This window comes from Diceros bicornis, chromosome 6, assembly GCF_020826845.1.
Source record: "Diceros bicornis minor isolate mBicDic1 chromosome 6, mDicBic1.mat.cur, whole genome shotgun sequence".
In the NCBI taxonomy this organism is placed as follows: Eukaryota; Metazoa; Chordata; class Mammalia; order Perissodactyla; family Rhinocerotidae; genus Diceros; species Diceros bicornis.
Window position 1 is genome coordinate 93,247,134 of NC_080745.1, and position 19,880 is coordinate 93,267,013.

Genomic DNA, 19,880 nt, shown 5'->3' on the forward strand with positions numbered 1-19,880 from the left:
TTTCTGGAAAAGTTCTACCAACTTCATCCAAGAACACGTCTTTCATATTTTCATATTTATTCTTCTGATGTCAAACATGTCCATGACCCACATTTAGAAAAATCTAAAGAATCTACTTTTAAAATATCACACTCAATACATTAATAGTTATGAATTAATAAAAAGATGTCATCAACAGGTGCTAAAATATCGAATAAAATCAGAATAAAAATGGTATGGTATGCTCTTAAACATAAAATCAGGAGGACCGAGGAGTATACCTAGGATTTTGATACACTAATCAGCTGTTCAAAAGATTGTCACCCGTGCTTACATGTACAATATTTCAACAAAAGCACATCTCCTGTTGTTCTTACTGGGCCCATAATTACGGCCCAGCCTCCTACCTCCAAGGCAGGTATCCAACATCAGCCATTGGCTTCTCAGTGACGACACAAGTTACTACCATCGTAAGCACTCACCGCGGTCATTTTGATAAAGCCTCACACACCTCTTGTATTTTAACTGCCTTCCCTTCTTACGATGAAACCTGAGCCAGCCTTGCTGGGCAGCAGCTCCTTCTGAAGGTATCGGGTTTTTTTTGTTTTGTTTTGTTTTGTTTTGGTGAGGAAGATCAGCCCTGTGCTAACATCTGCCAATCCTCCTCTTTTTGCTGAGGAAGATTGGCCCTGGGCTAACATCTGTGCCCATCTTCCTCTACTTTATATGGGACGCCGCCACAGCATGGCTTGACAGGCGGTGCGTCGGTGCGCGCCCGGGATCCGAACCCGGGCCACCAGCAGCGGAGCACACGCACTTAACCGCTACGCCACGGGCCGGGCCCAGGTGTCGGTTTTCTGACGGATGTAGCATTTCCCTCCTCTTTCTTGAGGCCACTGTTATCTCTTCCTCAGTCATTTTAAAAAGGACTGTGGGTTTTGCTATTAATACATCACTGACATAAAATTTGTACTATATCTTTCTTGATTTTTCAGAAAATGATATAATTCTAAAACCAATGTTCATTTTTTTATTTCATGAAAATACCTAATTTTTTGTAAATCCACAGTCTTTTAAATCATTTTAAAATGCTAATTAATCATTGGTATTGGCATTTACTGTCATTTAAGCCAAAGGCTCATGGATTTTACACTTTGTTTAAGAATTACCTTTGAAATTTTCCCATATCTTCAACAACTGCAAAAAAAAAATTTTAATTACTTGTCAATAACATAGTGGTTTAATTCTCCCAAAATTGCCATTTGGGTCAAAAGCCAAATTATAAAAAAAAAAAACACAAAAAAACGGAAGAAGAAGGAGAAGAAGAAATTCCGTAAGAGAATAACAATGCTATTCTAGTATTAACATACCTGGAAACGGGAGATTTGAAAAAATAATTCAAATTACATTGCACGAGTCCAGTCTTCCATTTAGGGGTGGATAGGATACCACTTTTTATGCAAGTGCATATATAGTGTTCGCTTTCTTTTTTCTTCTTAACGTATTATGCCTCAGATTACGGCATACTTACAACTTCCCAATGGCACTAAGCTAAATGAGTTTCTGAGTAGCAGAGTTGGCTAAAGGAATTATTTTGGGCTCTGGAACCGTTTTTAGGGGTGAAACTGACATGAGCCGCGAGACGAGAGCAGGCAGTGGCTCCTTCTCCATTTTCCTCCATCGTCAGAGCACTCCCTGTGCATTTCTGAAGTGCTCCGTGTTGCACGAGTACCTTCACGGAGGCTACACATCTGGCCACCTCTCCTGGCAACAGAACAGCAGAGAGAATCCTGCATAGTTAAGGATAATTAAAGGTACCACTTTCGTGCTTTGGGCATTCCATATGTATCCGTTTAGCGCTCGTGCACAGAACAGCTCCTTCTGAGAACAAGGAGAAAAGCATCCTCTTTCCTCACCACTTCACACACATTTATACAGCTCTCTCACCTCCCAGTATGTTTTCCACGGAGCAACAATTTTAACCTTTGAAAGCAAGTTTCTTCCCTATAACTACACACATGTGATTTAGGGTCTTAGTTTATCCTGCTGTCCTTCCAAACATTCAATTTCTCAGCTCTGATTTATTCAAAATGTAACCACAATGAAAATGTTAACAGAGCAAGAATACTTTGATTTCCACGTTACATGTTTTGAGTAGATTCCAAAGCCTTTTCTTCCTACTGCTGTGATTCCAGCTGCCCCCACACAGCTCTGTGATGATCAGGAGGAATCCTTTCTGAGCCTACGTTAGCCCAGCCTGTTTGCCCCCGACCCCGCACCACCTGCATTGAATCCTCTAGAAGCCTCTAGAAATCCTAAGTTTTCTTAGGAGAATGTTGGTCTGAGGTTAAGGCTAAGGTTCTGTAGGCAAAGGGTCTAATTCTCAGATCTGACCTGAGCTGGCAGCCTGGACCCTCACCTTTCCCTCCGGAGGGGGATCTCCGAGGTGGGAGTGGGGCCTGATGCTTGACTGACAAGGGACAGGGTGGAGAGGACGCACCATCAAGGGAAGGACAAGAACGAGATTCCCCGAGATGCAGGCAGGGAGCTCTGGGCATTTGGCCGTGAGAAGTAAAGAGACTCAGTGAAACCACCAGAGCTCCTCGGTGACCTGCTCGCTCCCCCGGTGACCACTGCAGCTGACACCGCCCGCAGGACCCGCCAGTGTCTGGGGCCTCACCTCTTAGAGACCCAGTCACTTCCCACCATTCTTCCCACCCACTTCCACATGCAAGGCGTCACCGTGAGTCTTCCTTATCAGAAAGTTCAAGGTAGCCACTACCCCTGGAACATCCTCCATCCGGGTGAGGGTGTCCTCACCACTCCACGGGCCGATTCAAATGTCCTAATACGCAGGTAGTTGCCAGTGAGGACGACAGATGATAAAGCCAGGGGTCCTGGCCTTCCCGCCCCTCCAGTGGGTCTCTCTGCCCATCGTCTCCCAGAGAGCCTGGCTGACCCTGAGTAAAGGCTGACCACGGGGCTTGCGGTGGACGATTTGAGTTAATTGAGTGAAACAGGCACGGCTCCCTGTGGCTGAGGAGCTCTTCTCCAGGTGGCAGACTGCAGCACCAGTAGAGTATGTTGTCACCGAGGTTTCCATATGTGTGATGCCAAGATGAATGAGGATGTCAGTCGCACGCAAGTCACTTCTCAATCGGGGAGTCACAGAGGAAGTCACAGAGGAAGCCAGTCTGGCAGCTGCCCCCTCACCCAGCAAGGTCAAGGGTCCCGCCCCCACTTTTCAGGGGAAATGCAGACCCAGCCTCCAGGGTACCGTGGGGCTCTTTCAACACTCACATCCTCAATCAAGGGCTGCTCAACAAAGCCAAGAAACTCTCCTGCCAGAAGAATTGAGTTGGAAAAGCAGAGAATGAGGAGCGCAGCGGGGGCAGCAGCAGCATCTCCGTCACCTCGGGGAAAGAGCACACAAGTTCCAGCCAGCAGGCTAATCCTCACTCAGAAAGTGCATCCCCTGGAGTGGGGTGGCGCTCCTCCGTGCACCAGCAGGCATCGCCCATGTCCTCCTCTGGCGAGATAACCCGCGCCACCGCGCAGTTGGCTCTCCTGAGGGTCTCCACCCCCACTCTGCTGGAGAGTCAGGGAGAAGCTGGCAGGAGAGCAGGCTCCACCGCACGGCTGCCACTGGCGGAAGCCCAGGAAGGGCTCGTGCTGGTTTATCATTTACAGGCAAGGACCCACATTGAGACAGGGCAGGGAGAGCCGAGGAACAGTGTGATTTTCAGGATCCCACTTAGCATTTTGCATTGTAACACGGTAATACTGAGGAAGCAAAAATGCAGCTTCCCTATTAGAAGGTTCTAGTGTTCAAGGTCACATCTTCCACCTAATTACAGTAGTGCCCCCTTATCCACAGGGACTAGTCCTAAGACCCCCAGGAGACGCCTGAAGCCACAGATAGTACCGAACCATGTATATACACATTCATACCTATGTCAAGTTTAATTTATAAACTAGGCACAGGAAGAGATTAACAACAATAATTAATAATAAAATAGAAAGATTATAACAATATACTGTAATAACTTGTCAGTATCACTACTCTTGGGCTTTGGGGCTGTTATTAAGTAAAACAAGGGTTACCTGAACACAAGCATTGCAATACCATGATGGTCGATCTGATCACGAAGATGATAACAATATACTGTCATAAAAGTTACATGAATGTGGTCTCTGTCTCTCAAAATACCCTATTGTACTGCCCTCACCCTTCTTGCGATGATGTGAGATGAACAATGCCTACATGATGAGATGAAGTGGCGAGAGTGACCAGGCACTGTGACATAGCGTCCTGGGCAGGACGGCAGGAGATTTCATTATGCTACTCATTTAAAACTTATGAATTGTTTATCTCTGGAATTTTCCATTTAATATTTTTGACCTCAGTTGACTGCGGGTAACTGAAACCATGGAAAGTGAAACCTCGGATAAGGGGGGACGACTGTACAATCCCCCGAGGGCAGCACCATTAAGGCCGTGTGACAGGGCCGCACTTGTACTGAATTTATCCCAAGTCCCCCAAATGGGGTTTGTTGTAAAGTGAGCCTGCCTTAGAAACACAGTCGAGAGGGTTTTAAAACTTTATTATAGAAGACCGAAAACAGCATCTGTGGCATAATAAAAGGAAATATTTGGTCTTTGTCCTGGATTCCTGGCACCAACCTCCAAAAACCCTTGAATTTGCTGAGTGACAGGAGCGTCCTTCGTTATTCACAACAAGCCCCTGGGACCACTTCTGAGTTCATGCTAATGCGGTGACTCTTGTAGGATGGCTGGTCACCAGAAAGACCAATGACAGAATTAGAGGGACGGGCATTTCAGCCCCACCCCCAACCTCCAGGGAGTGGGGACTGGAGACTGAGTTCAGTCACTTGACCAGTGATGTTATCAATCACGCCTCTGTGATAAAACAGCCCTAAACCCCCTGACCTACAGGGTTAGAGAGCTTCCAGGCTGGGGAACACATGGATGCCCGGGGAGGGTGGTGCACCCAGAGAGGGCAGGAAGGCTCTGCCCCTCCCGCATACCTCACCCTCTGCGTCCCTTCCGTCTGGCGGTTCCTCAGCTGTGTCCTTTATAATAAAACTGTCATCATAAGTAAATCACTTTCTTAAGTTCTGTGAGTCATTCAAGCAAATTATCAAACCTGGGGGGAGGTTGTGGGGACTCCCGAATTTGCAATCAGCCGGGCAGAAGTGCAGGTAGCCCTGGACCCCATGTGTGACTGGGTCTGAAGTCGGGCAGTCCTGTGGGACTGAGCCCTCAGCCTATGGGGTCTGGGCTAGCTCCGGGAGTCAGCATCAGAACGGAATGAACTGCAGGACACTCTGTAAGTGTTGGGAGAATTGGTTGTTGTTGGAACACAACACACATTAGGACAAGGACGCCCTTATCCGAGAGGCATCCCCAGGGTGCAGAGCAGTTTCAGCTGAAGGCAGAGGGCGGGAGGCCACCAGCTGCTGGCCGACACTGACCACTGACCATACAAAGAAGGCACGGGTGCCCAGTCTCTCCAGTTGGAGTTACCACCATAAGCAAGTGATCAGGGCAGGGCCACAGGACATGACAGACCCTGACGTGCTCTTTGGATATCGCTAGCTGCCAGGGACGCTATGCAAGGCTGACGTCAGACCTGGGACTGTGGGCAGCTGCTGCTCCTACCCGGACAGCACATTAAGTGGACATGAGTGTTGCTATTTCTGTGCTTTAAATTTGCTGTTCCTCCCAGCTGTATCCTGCACTATAATCTTCAGGTTTTAAAACTAATTTTTACTATAATAACCTTTTTATTCTGCTTCCAAATTACTCCATTATAAAAGGACATTTTTAAAAACCAAAGATGGTGGCTCCCTTGTGGAGGGTATTTTGAGTGTGGCATAGTCAAAGATCAGGAATCCTCACAGAGGGCAAATGGAGAGAGCCAGACACATCTTTAATTAACAGCCACGCAGTCACACTTTTCTTGGAGTAGAGGGAAAAAATCTTTTGAAGCTTAAGGTGTGCTACATTTTCTTTAGACACTGTCTTTCACTGATATATACACATGCAACAGCATTGTTATTTTAACAAATTCCAAATATATCGGAGCAGGATAACATCATTTAAATGCCATCTTTCTTTCTGCACACTGTGACAGCAGTGTAGAACTATACCTGCCATGAGTTGCAAATTAATTTTTTAAAGCACAATATCATGTAAGGAGCATGCATTTTCTCTTTGGTGACCACCAGCAAACGCTGAGAGAAGACAAAGCTCCTTGCTGTCAGGTTTCAGGGCATCTTACCAGGGGGATCCGGGCACTGGGGTAGAGGCGACGGGTCTGTTGCCTTTTGCTGCACTGTCCTCTCCTGTCACTAGGATCGATGGAGGCTCCTTTCAACAGAAAGAGAAGGAGAGCTTTTTTTTTAATCTAAACATTCATCTTCAATTACAGGCAACCAAGGAAAGGATAACAAGTCTCCTGCAGACAGACCTGCCTACAGGATCCAGTAAATAATGACCTACTCAGGACAGCAAAGCAAATGGGCTGGGCAGTTATGCTGAGAATACAGAATTAATGGCACAAACAGACCGTGCTGAGTAACTCAGACAGTTACTCAGATAATTAGTATCCCGCTAATTATCCAGAATCAGCTGAGCTGCCTGCTTCTGCAGAAATGGAGACAGGCAGCAGCAGCCAAGGGGTTGCTTCCAGGGCCTTAATGACTCGGGGGCAGAAAATCCCACCCGATTCATCTTTGGAATCAGGCTGACCTGATTCCATGCCGCCAAAACACTGCATTCAGTGGCCAAGAACCTCGAAGCTTTGAGGGGTCCTGGTGCAGCTGGGGCTGGCCCAGCCGGGTCCCTTGAAGGCAGAAGGAAGTGACAGGCCCATGTCCCTGCAGCATGCCCATGCCTGAGTGATGGGCCTTTCTAGAGTGTCTACTTGGGCAGGGGTTCAGGGGTGTCTACATTGCTCAGGGGATTCCGGGGCACAGTGGGTGTGAAAATCACTCTGTCTTTGTGCCTCCACTTAGAAAATAACATTTGAGCATTACATCACCTAGAAGAAAATGAAGGTTTATTCCCTAAATTTAAAAAGAAAAAGAAAAAAAAAAACAAAACAAAAACCGTGGCTGGGACACTGGATCATCGTTCCTTACGCAGAATCTGGAGAGAAATAAAGTTGCTGGAGATGAGAAAACACGGACGATTATAACACCAACTAAACAGCGATCCAAGATTCCGATTAACCTACTCAGCTGCATCGATGTATGAGGTACACTGGATCTTTGTTAAACAAGGGGAAAACTACCAAATTCCTACAGGTGGAACTGCGAAATCGCAGTGAGGAATTTTTTAAAAAGTAAGTGTCAACTCAATTTTACAGCAGCTAAAGGAAGAAATGAGCTCACAGCGAGCACAGTAAAGTCTAGTGATGAGCAATTTATTTTCTTCTCCCAGCTGTTCCCATGGTTTTAATCTCAGACTTAGAATAACATGATAAAGATTGCATTCTCTTTCTCCCGGAAAATCAGGTGAGATTAAAAGATACCAGCACATCATTCAAAGCAACAGCCAGGTTCGGAGCTGAGAATGTCAAGTGCGGTTAAAGCTCTAGATTCATCTAAGGAAAAACTGAATGTCGTCCTAAAATTTTAGAATTTCTGTTTCTCCCGCCGTTAACGTCAGTACTCTACGAGACGGGGTAGGTGAGGAGATGATTGGTCATTTGTTTGAACGATCAAAGCGAAATGAAGTCAGGCTCCATGCCCGTGTGAGCACTCGTGCAGGTCTGGCCACACGAGGAGACAGCCATTGCATCAAAAGCCCAGCACACTCGCTCCAGGCCCCCGAGGGCTACCCCGGGGTCAGCACTCATTTCCATCACCTCAGCCTCCTTTCACACTGAGTCGTCAGAAAGGAAAGTGCTCAACTATGGAAGAACTGAAACATGAGATTCAAACAAAAAGTTAAAAGAGCCCAAGTGTCTGTAAGATCCAAGATGGAATCAACGCCAGACAACGGGACGCAGGTAAAACCACTGGCCGCAGAGTGAACACCCCATCCATGAGACGAGGACTGAGACAGGCCGCGTTATCAGGAATGAAGGGGTCAGGGCGAGAATCAGCCGAAAGGCAGGATGAGACATTCATCAGGAAGAGTTCCTGTGTGGTCTTGGGGGGAGGGCCAGTCCGGAAGGGCATCTGATAACCTCACACCAGTAACGCCCGGGAAACAAGGGCTCCTCCTCCCGATGCGTGTTCATCCTGGTCTTTTACTGGAGTCTTCCTGCGGCCCCTCATTCATTGTGACAGATAATTACGTTACACAAGTGATTTGTAATTTATATAATTATCCTTAAGTTTGTAAGGTTAAGAACGATCTTTTTTCAGAATGTTCAGGTAGTAGGAAATGTCTTTGTTTCCTGTGAGAAAATAAGGTCAGGATAAACAATTAAGATAACAGCGATTATTCACAAAGAGTTGTTAAAAAAATATAAGACCAGAGTTTATGTTACTAATCCAATTAGAGAAACAAGGGGAGATTTTCATTAAGAAACTAATAGAACAATGAAACCCAAGGAGCGGCCTCTGAGTCGTGGATTACCCAGCTAATTACTCCAGTAAACATGGCGGGAGGGGATTTGCAATGGGGACCAGCACTGAGATTGGGCCATGCTGGGTTTCTCCACCTCTAATTACCAAGGCCTCCTTCATGAGGCGCATGCGGGGGTGATGATTTCCTGTTGGTGATAAAAATGCCTAATCATGGCGTAAAACTTCCCTTCTACGCTAAAGTAATAAAAGTGAATTAGACACGCAGAGCCCAGTGATAAAGGAAGTATTTAAGGCACTAGGAAGACTATCTGTTTAATAAATATGTAACTCTGGAATGGATGCTAACGTCTTATAGAGAAATCATACATTGGGGAGCGAGAGTTTAATTTGCAGTAACATTCATGGTCAATCTACACCGTTTGACATCAGGCCTGATGATGGGGAAGGAGGGGTGGACCACCCAGTGACGGTGCCTAAGGGAGGAATGTCCCTAACAGGGGACATGATATGAAAACCAGCGGGACAGGAATTCCACAGGGCCCGAGGCCGGGACATACCTGATGAAAGTAAAGTTAAGAGAGGATGTTAACAGAAGACCCAGTCGGACCAGAGGCCTCCAGCATATTAGACAGATCAGAGCAAATTAAGTGCCACTTGTCACTTTCCAATATAGCAATAAAAGCTAATCTCTTGGGTTGTTCCTGGGGAGGGAAATGCACCAAACGAATTCTTGGTCAATGTTTAATGTGCCATTTGGCAAAGAGAAGGGCCTGAGATCAGAATATTTTAGGAAAAAGCAAACGCGTGCTGGGTGTTCTTTAACAGTAAAGTCCAGATACAGACTGCGGCTGTGCCTGAGTGGTGTGGGTCTGCCTGCAGCCCGGCTGCCCTGCGAAGCTCTCTCCTGAAGAGGGTCACCGGGGTCACCACCCACGTTCCACACAGCACTGACCAAGCTCCGGGACCCGGATCCAGAGGGAAGGCCGGGCGGCTTTTATCTAACCTCTGGGATTTCTCCTTTTCCTCCGTGTTCCGGGATGTGCTGGGTCTCGCTCTGTTACACACAGCGGACTGCAAAACGTCTCTGCACAAGATCCACGTGGGGAAACAGGTGCGAAGGGTGTGCTGGCCCGAGGCCCTCCAAACCTGGGGCTTCACGTCTTTAAAACACGCAGCGGGTCCCGAGACTCACCTTGTCTCCTTCGTCCCCGGCGGGGCTCTTCCTGTCTGCGTGCAGCATCAGAGCGGGAGGGCGGGGCGCGAGGCTGCGCTCTAGGCTTTTATCTGTGGGACCAAAACAAATGTCATTAGCATTCCATTGGTCACGTGAGTTTGGAAAAATTAAACAAGGATGAAATGTGGCCCTAAAAACTCAAATTGGGGCCGGCCCCATGGCTTAGCAGTTAAGTGCGAGCACTCCACTACTGGCAGCCCGGGTTGGCATCCCAGGCACACGCCGACGCACCGCTTCTTCGGCCATGCTGAGACCACGTCCCACATATAGCAACTAGAAGGATGTGCAACTATGACATACAACTATCTGCTGGGGCTTTGGGGGGCAAAAAAAAAAGGAGGAGGATTGGCAATAGATGTTAGCTCAGAGCCGGTCTTCCTCAGCAAAAAGAGGAGGATTAGCACAGATGTTAGCTCAGGGCTGATCTTCTGCACAAGATAAATAAATAAATAAAGGGATCCTGGCTTAAAAAAAAAACTCAAATTGGTTGACAAACACCATGCAGCCCATGGAAAAGCCGTGCTGGCACGTCACCTCGTTTGTGGTCTGGTGACAAAGTGCCTCCGATGACATTGAACTCCTCTGGCAACTCCATCTACCTCTGTGCACAGCACCATCCACGATGGTTTTGGCCACGCCTCATGGCCCAGGCCATGTGGGTTATGGATTGACAGGACACAGGCCTCCCTGACAAGGACAAGGGACAATGTGGGACAGCAGAACCAGGCTTTCTTAGGCTTCGATGGCTGGTGGCAGTGATAGGCCCCCCTTGGCCCTGGCCCTGAGGGGTGGGCGGGTGGGGTCCATGCTGGTCTGGCCTCTGGTCACCTTCCTTTGCTCATCACTAAAGTAGGCGCTGGCTTTGCCATGGGCTGGCCCACACAGCTCTCCAAAAAAGTAGTTGTTGGGGAGGAGAGAGGGAAATGGCAGAAATGTGGATTCTGGATATGCAAACAAAGGTTAGGTCTCATCTTATCCTAAAGTCTCTATGTATCCCCCAAACGTTCGCAAGTAGTAAACAGGTGCAGTGAAAGACAGGAAGATTGACCACTGCTTCAATGCCAAGAATTAAAAGAGAAACCCAAGCCATTTAACTACACACCAACCTAACCAACAGGTTAGATCACTGAGGACACCCTGTTGGGGTCTCATAGGCTTCAAGGTCAGGAGCCTTTGAAAGTAGAGGAACTGCTTGACCCAGAGCTCACGTCTGTACAGCACAGTCGGGAAGGTTCTGGGGTAGATTCTTCCCAGTGGAAGGAAGGAAAGGGAGGACCGCCGCGTGTGTGTGTGTGTGTGTGTGTCCGTCCGTGCATGCGTGAGCAACAAGTACTCCCCAAGCCCTCACATCTGTGTTTGGAGGGTGGAGGCAGGGGAGGAGCCAAGCTGGGAGGCCAAAAGGGCCCATTTCACCTCCATCCCATCCTCCTCAACCCACTGCAAACTCTGGCTTGCCCTGGCCCCCATTCTGGGGAGGAGGTTTGCAGGAAGAGGCCACACAGGCTCCGATCCCCTGTGGGGCCTGGCCACCATGCTCACAGTGGGCATCTGTACCTGGAACCCTTGTGGCTGCAGGGCCAGGTCCAGCCTGCAGGGCAACCAGATGCAGAGCCTTCGGTGAGGAAGTGCCTCATCTGGCAACACTCCGCTAACAGCTGTACTTCAGAGGTGGAGCGGCACCAGGGGGACAGCTCTGGACTTGGACCAAACGTCCCATCCACACGAGGCAGAAGCATACAGAGCCCTCCTCTCCATCTACCGAGTGGATGGATGGAAGGACAGAGGGTGTGATGACCACAGGGAGGCTCGCTGTCTAGTTGCTGTCACTCTGAAGAGTGCCCTGGCCTGTGGGCTCTCCCCAGCGGCCAGTTGGCTGGTCCTGGCTATTAGGGACACTTAGCTGAGGCTGCTGGCACACAGATGGAGCACGGACTCCTGGCCTGGCTGGCCTCCTCCTGTCATCGGCGTCTCTACCCCATGTGTCTCCAGAGCCCCACCTTGCCCTCCCCCTTCACACAGAGGCGGCCAGTGCTGACCACCAGGCTCCTGGGCAGCTGTGACCACCACCAAGAGACACGCCTTGGGGCCTGGCAACCAAATGTGAGTCCATTTCAACATCAGCTTTGGAGAAGGAACTATCAGCTTTTCCTTGAACTGCATGTCATTCCAACCTGGCGGGCAGTGGAAATGTTCTGTTATCACCCATGGTGATAAGCAGAGCCACTGGATTGTTGACATTTCCAGACCCTTAAGAACTACTCCCCAAAGCCCATTTCTCCTCAAGGTGCAAAGGGCAGTGCGGAGCCTGGACACTATGTCTCTGCCCTGGTTCCACGCAGGGCAATCCCGTCCTCACCCCTATTTCCGTGTCTGTGAAATGGGTTAGCAGGTCACTGCATCTACATCAGAGAGAAGAGCTGACAGATGGGAATGATTTAGGAAAACGGCCATTTGCTGTATGACTTTAAGGCAAAATGTAGGAGAAACTGAAGCACTGCGGGAAAAACTGGAGGCAAACAGACAAGCGAGACTCAGTTTACCAGGCATCTCCGGAGAGCGGGTTTTTCTTTTTGAAACCACATGACCACTTCCCTCGATGTGTTACATCATATGTGGGGGCACCTCATCCTCAAGGTGACGATGCTCGGGTCACGGAAGTCAACGTCAAAGCCACTTCTGTCCACACTTCCTCCCGCACTGCCCACTCCTCTCCTTTGCCTGGGAGACAGCTTGTGAGGGGGAGACCTGATGACCTAAACACTGGGCAGCCCTCAGCCACAGGATTTTTCCTTTCTGGTGAAACAAGCCATAAAGCAAGTGCCGGGTGATTCTATTAGATCAGTGATAGATTTTCCAGATGCTCTGCCCCCACCCACTCATCCTACAGAGCCCCTGCATGGAACAAGATGCCGGAGCCAAGGGAGCTCCATCTGGGCTTCAGCCCAGGCCCTCCATCTGGCCACACACCGACTGTGTGAGACCAGAGGCGTCCGAGAGACAGTTCTGGAACCCCAGCTCTTCTGCCACCTGTAGCCGAGGAAACGGGAGGGGAGCGGGTGCCGAAGGTGGTCACAGGAGGTTGCGATGAAGGCCGGGTGTGGGCAGCAGGGTGTCCAGCCAGCCCGAGAAACGCATGGGCCTGCCGTGGGGGACTGCGGAGGAGAGAGACGGCAGGTGTCTGCAGAAGCCACCAGAGCAGCTTTTGTAGGAAAGAAAGAGGCCGGCTGCCGGAACACTGCTGAGCTCTAGGAGACCAACACTGAAGGAGCTGCCCAGGCGGCCAGGCAGGACCTGGACCCTCATCCCCTGCCGAGCGAGGGAGGCCAGAGAATAAGAACAAGCAGAGACTCAGCCCAAAGCAGGACCCAGGAAGGGGGTAGAAACGCTTCCACTTCAGGCGAAGCCGACGTCTCGGGTATGACCCTGCCTCCACGCGTGTGATCCCCGGACTGAGAGGAGCAGACGGCTCTTTACTACCCGAGTGCGAGCCAGAGCCATTCAGTCTGGGTTTCCTCCGAGTCTGAGCGGGCCGGGCAGGGAACGAACGGGCCGGTGCGGTGCTTCCATGCCCCCCGCTCCGTGTTGCAACGCGGCAGCCCCGTATAAAGATACAGCGGTCATCAACAGAAGCGTGTGGCGGCACCTCCTCAGTGCATAGAGATAACACGATGGGAGAAAAATGTGTGAGGCAAACGACAGCCCGGCCGGGTGCTTACAGCATGTTCTCTAATGCGCGTAGGATTGCTGTGTTCATTCCCTCATTACCTTGAGAAAACATATTAAAATCTTTTCTTTATTGAAAATAGTTGATCTTTGTAAAAATCAGCTCTTCAAACCTGGCTCTGAGATAAACAGGTTTGCATTGTTCCCCGTGGCTGCTGCTGGGAGGAGATGCTGTTGACGATTACTTGAGAGCCCCTGATCACACTCGTATCCCCAGAATGGCTGTGACAGATGCCTGTGCCTGGCCCTGCGCAGTTTCCTTAACAGCCGGCACTTTTGAACAGTCATTGATTTTGCAGCCACCCCGGAGGAGCGTGGGGGGCCGGGGCACCCCAGCTCGCACACGTAATTGGGCCTGCGCCTCGCATTTCGCCATGGAAGTGCTTATTCTACGGCTCTCCGTGGGCCACTTCTGGGGTCCACTCTGACATGCTTAAGTACTCTTTGCTCTGGGCCTCTCCACTAACTCCAATGATGTTGTCATAAAAGACTCCCTTGAGGGTGGACGAGAACTAGTTTATGGAGGAAAACCAACAAATTCTAACACTACAGGGGTTCAAGTACTTAGGAGAGCATGCGATATATTTCCACCCTTCGAGAGGCAGGATGGTAATATCTTTCAGTGCAATTCGTCTATCGATCAAGCCCAGCTCTGTGATTTGAAGTGCCCTCAAATGGCCTTGGTTTGATTTTCCTCCTGGCAGGGCTGAGCGACAAGGGAGACTGGAAAGGTCATGTGGAAGTCTGGAAGGAGAAAAGGAGTCTGTCCTGAAAACTGCCACGTCCATCAACCGACAGGCCTATATTTACCGCCACATGGAATCCAGCACAGCACTGGTCGTCTGTGGGGGAAAGTGATGTGAGCAGGTAGATGGCTTCTCCCCTCAAAGTGCTACAGGACTTGGCGAGGGCGGCCAGAGAGGCGTACACACCAGGAGCCCTTGGAAGGTGGGTAGTGGCAATAACTCGTCCCCTTGAAAAAAGTGGGAAAGGAAACCCTGCTGCTTCTCTAGGGCAAGACTCGGCTTTGGAAACTCGTGCAGCTCAGCAATCAATCAACTTCATTTCCCTAAAAGGAGAGGGAGGCAGGCTTACTTGCGTTCTAATCTGAGGTCAGGGGTCCTCGGCCAGCTTCCCAGCATATCACTTCTTGGTCATTAGTCCAGATCTAAGCTACCTCTTCTCTTAAGTACCGGAAACATGAAGATTCAAAAGTATCTGTCATTGTCTCATATCAGGCCACAGATCAAAGACAGCTTAAATATGACAGTAATGGGACAGCAAGGTCTTGTGGTAATGGTGCACCCAAGCTTCAGCAAAGACCACTTATACTGAATAGAGCACTAGGATTTTTTTAAACATTCAAAAAATTGCTTTTTTAAAATTATTAAAATGAAGAACTACTGCCAACAATTCAAAACTGTCCAGCTTGTCAAAAAGCCATGAGAAGCATGCCACCATCTCCTAATTCAAAGGGCGATTCTGAAACCCAATCTAACTTTAATTCAATAAATACTGACCTCTCTTGGTCTCAGGGTCCTCATCTATAAAAGGAAATAATCTCCTAGGTTTCTTCCAATTCTGGGATTCTAAAAGTCAGCAGGATGTCTGGAACTGTTTGGGGTATATCCCAAAGAAACAGAGGACACACATAGAGACCTTGGAGGGCCCGTGAGAGCAGCTGTCTTCTGGTTTCCTGTCGGTGATGGGAGACTGACTCCAAGGAAGAGGGTGAGAGAGAGGATTAACCTCTTCTGTTCTGAAAGGCAATAGTGACCTCTGATAGACTTTTCCTCCAGAACTAACCTCTGCCTACGAATTTGGAATTAGGTGAGAAATCTCCTCTGAGACTGAGGGGACTCCAGTCCACAGATAGTCTCCACCACATGACCCTGACAGTGACGTCCTGGGCTGCCCATGAGGTTGGAGGGGATGGCAGAATGACTTGAGGTCTCTGGTTGTCGCAGACATTGCCTGTCATGGGAAGAGTTTACAAAGAAAACCCACACCACTGACCCCCGTGCACGAGGCCTCAGCTGCAGCTGGGAGTAAACAGTGAGACCAGCTCACGACAAGTCATTGCAGGAGAACCGAGCTTGGAAACACATCTCTCCAGGGGTCTCTGTTCCTAGAGAGGCCAGTGTAGACGCGTGGGTACTAGGGAACAATCCTGGAGTCACTGGGCTCCATTTTCTGTGTTTGCCACAATCTAGTGACCCCATTTCCATATATGAACATTCTCACCTCCAAGAACAAATAACGTGTCATCCACTTACAGAAATGTCGTGAGAGAAGAATGAACGGTATTTTAATCTCACATACTGTCTCCCCATAAGCAGCATCTTAAAATAATTTCCAAGATGCTTGGGCAAAGTAGAAACACTCATCTCCTTTTACACATAAGAAAAATAGGCCGGGTGAGTCGTCTTCCAGGTTACAGAGTAAGCCATTAGGGAGGGCTGATATTATTTGTCAATTTAAGCACTGGGCTCCTTTGAAAAATTTGGTAATAAAATAAGGGGGAAAATGCAATTTATGTTTGAGATAACCAAACTGACACACTCAGGTCTGTTGTATATGGTTTTCAACGAGGCTTGGAGAGTGCAGTGATTTTCAGAGTCAGCCTCCTCAATAAGAACTAAAACCTCAAAGGGACACTCAGGCCTTGGAAAAGTGGCCAGAGTCCAGTTTTAATGCTGCCCAAGTGGTGAATTAGTGCGAGCTGCTGGCCCGGGGGCACCGGCAGAAGCAGAAGAGACAGATTTCAGGGACTGAAAGCAAGCAAACTCGAGAGAACCCCGAGGAGGGGGGGGGCTTGACTTGGCCGTGTGCAGGGAGGCATGGTTGCAACCCGGTGACAGGAGCCTGGAGCAGGGACAATGCTCCTTTAATTCTTTTTCCCTTCAGTCCTGTCCCACCAGGGAGACCCGTGGGCAGAGCTCAGACTCCACGCCTTTCCTTGTGACAACCTCACCTCAGCAGGCAGAGTCCTGCTGGTGAGGAGTTTACAGAAAAGGGCAGGACTGAGCACCTGCCCTTGGATTCTTGATTCCCAGCTCAGGAACTAGAAGGAGGATGCAGAGGCGTGAATCCCTGGGGAGCCTCCCCTCCCAGTGCCAGATTTCCTTGGCTGCAGGGAAGCTGGACAGTCAGCGTGGCCAGGGGCAGGGGTGGCTAATGCAGGTGGTAGCCAGGGATCATGTCCTCTCCTTTCACCAGGGGACACACAGGCTGGGGTCTCAGGCCCTTCTCAAGGCATGACACCACACAGAGAGGCGGACACAGCCAGGAACATGAGGCCATGAGTCAAAGTAACCAGACACCTGGGTGTGCAACTGCCTGACATAAAGACGATGCTTGGATCATCCACCACCGATGCTCAGTCACTGGGACAGAAGAACCATCTTACCATCTCACTGAGAACCACAACAACAGGACAAATACCAAGCCCACATACCAGCAACAAAGGCAGGGATCCTGGCAGCAGCTATGTTTTAGCAATTTTCTCAGAGAGCCTCTCATGGGAATACGAAGATAAGACAAATTTCTGGCAGTGGAGTCTCCAAGGCCATGTTCTCAAGCTCTGCTCAGTGGGCAGGGACAGCGCCTGGCAGCCAGGACATCGTGTCGGAGGGCGTCTTGGGTCAGGAGGTCACCTGATGGGGCCCGGGGGCTTCAGGAACCCGGATGTTGAAGCTCCAGATCTCCCTGCCCTGACCACCCTTCTCTCCCCCAGCAAAGGCTGGCAGAGGGGGTCTGAGGGAACCTCCTTGAATCCACTATAACTGAAGATCACTGTCAAATAAATGGCAAATCATTCCTGAGTCCTCCTAAATTTTTCATAGGTAGTGGTTTCACAGACTTGGCAAGCTGCAGAGAATTCATTTTCTACCCATTTGTAACCTCCTGGATTTCCCTTTGAAGGAACACAAGGGTTTAAAATGCTCAGATTAGAGGACATAGGCTTCGCTTCCTCCAAAGAAAGGGTCACAGCCACTGCAACGTGGCTCCACTCCTGTAACTGGCTCCACCCAGTAATGTGGCTCCAGCCCTATAAAGTGACTACATCCCATGTAACATGTCTCCATCCCCTCTGTGCCCAGGCAAGATCTCATGCCAGAGCTTCCAGATTCTGTTGCTAGCCTTTTTGACTTAACAAGGATCTGAGGTCACCATTGGACAGACTGGCCTGTGGAGATTATGGACCACCTTCACTGGACTGTTCTACAACCTGAAGCACTTCGGTTCTTTGATGAAGGCAGGCTTCTGATGAGGAGCCACATTAGGATGGAGAAGCAGGAAATGGGCACGGTGCATGGGGGGGCTTCTGAATGCTGATGGCAACAGTACTCCTCCCTGGTTTTCAGCGGGCGACAGAGAAGAGGGCACAGCGCCTGCCTCACGGGTGTCACCCAGACGTGGCATTCTTGCACAGTGGGATGTCACAGTCTGTGATGGAAACTGGCTCCACGCTGTGCCACGCCCAGAGACCTGCTCCAGAAGTCACCAGGACACTGCAGCCCACCCCAGGAGAGGCTGTGTCCTGCTGTGCCCAGGGAAAGTCAGCACCCATGCACAGAGTGTGTCCAGGGAGTGATCAACAGGGCCAGATCCTCAGTCCACCTCTCTGACCTCAATAAACATGTGTTCAATGAATGAATAAATGAGCTACAGGTGAGTCCCCTGCAATTTCAAAAAATATATTCAAAGTTACAATTATCGTCCAACAATAAAGATATTATGGGCAAAAGAGACATATTAAATGAGACAATTCCTAAAAGAAAATAAATTAAACATATTCTGAGTACTCTGTCAGCTATAATGAACCAAGTAGGACCTCACCACAAACTTGGACAAAGAAAAGAGGAGATAAATAGATAGAGAGGCAGTGTAGGTGGAGATAGGAACAGAGACAGAGATGTAGACAGGGATGCACATAGACACGGAGGTGGAGGGGAAGAAAGAAGTGCAGAGGGGAAGAGAGACAGAAATGGAGGAGGAGATAGAGATGGAGGTGGAGATGCAGATGGAGGTGGAGATGGAGGTGGAGATGGAGGTGGAGGTGGAGATAGAGATGGAGATGGAGGTGGAGATGGAGATGGAGGTGGAGGTGGAGATGGAGGTGGAGGTGGAGGTGAAGGTGGAGGTGGAGGTGGAGATGGAGGTGGAGGTGGAGATGGAGATGGAGGTGGAGGTGGAGGTGGAAACAGAGATGGAGGTAGAGATGGAGGTGGAGGTGGAGGTGGAGGTGGAGGTGGAGGTGGAGATGGAGATGGAGGTGAAGGTGGAGATAGAGATGGAGGTTTGGGTGGAGGTGGAGGTCGAGATGGAGATGGAGGTGGAGGTGGAGGTGGAGGTGGAGATGGAGGTGGAGGTGGAGGTGGAGGTGGAGATGGAGTAGAAGGTGGAGTCGGAGACGGAGACACAGAAGTAGACGGAGCTGGAGGTGGAGGTGGAGACAGGGGGAGAAAGAGGGAGAGAGATTCATGTAAACTTGCAAACCATCATTTAAAACATTTCCTTCTGGCTCAGGTAGAATGTGTTATAAAAGAGCAGCATTCAACCTTTTCCAAAAGGCATAAATCCATTTCACAGTGCAGGGCTGACGTATTCAAGCAACGCCCCCTTTCAAGGCAGCAGGGACATTACAGCTGCTGAAAGAAGGAGAACCCCCGCCCGCCATCCACCTCGTTCTCAGGATGCAGAGAGTGCACACCTGGCAGTGCTTGTTCCACCAAATTGGCTGTCATGAAAGTCACAGCTGGGCTTGTCACTGCGGTTACCCTGGTGACTTGAGCTGGCACCAGGGGCTCAGGCACCCATCCATCTAAGAAGAGGATGCTGCACCCACCCCCCACACACACATGCACACACACGCACAAAGAAAAGACTAGTATTATGAGGATGATCTTTTAGCCATCACAGAAGATAAATGCATTACCCATAAATCCACCATTTAATTATGGTGCTCTCCGGCCTACTCACGCCAGAAAAGAATGGATGAAAAGCTGACATATGTATGTAAAAATGAACAAGCGGAATGTCTGCACCATGACGTTTTCTAAAGGTGACATCAAAAATAAGTTGTCTCTATTAGAAAGACTCCATATACTATGCACTGCTTTCGAAACACAGACACCGTCTTTACAAATTGGACCACAGTGTATCATTTCGCCTCATCCGGAGGTGAGCCCCCTCTTCTGACTCCAGGGCACTTCATCATCTCCTTTCAGTGGGGTGTTAACGCCTCTGAGGTATGTCAGAGGGGTGGAGAGTGTGCCATACCTCCCAACTTCTGCAAGACTCCCAAGGCCACAGCGAACGTTCACTTCTGGGGCCACCACGGAGCAGCAGGCGGTGGACACACATCAGCCCACGAC

At 49.5% G+C, this 19,880-nt stretch overlaps 1 protein-coding gene across 1 annotated transcript in view; it reads right to left on the minus strand.

Annotated features, from left to right (window-relative positions):
- The window catches only part of TCERG1L (transcription elongation regulator 1 like), a 219,709-nt gene that overhangs the window by 66,914 nt on the left and 132,915 nt on the right, over nucleotides 1–19,880 (minus strand). The window contains exons 5-6 of the mRNA XM_058542727.1: nucleotides 9,736–9,827; nucleotides 6,284–6,372 (exon numbers count right to left, since the gene is read on the minus strand). Coding sequence (XP_058398710.1) covers nucleotides 6,284–6,372; nucleotides 9,736–9,827 — 181 coding nt within the window. The remainder of the gene's footprint in view (nucleotides 1–6,283; nucleotides 6,373–9,735; nucleotides 9,828–19,880) is intronic.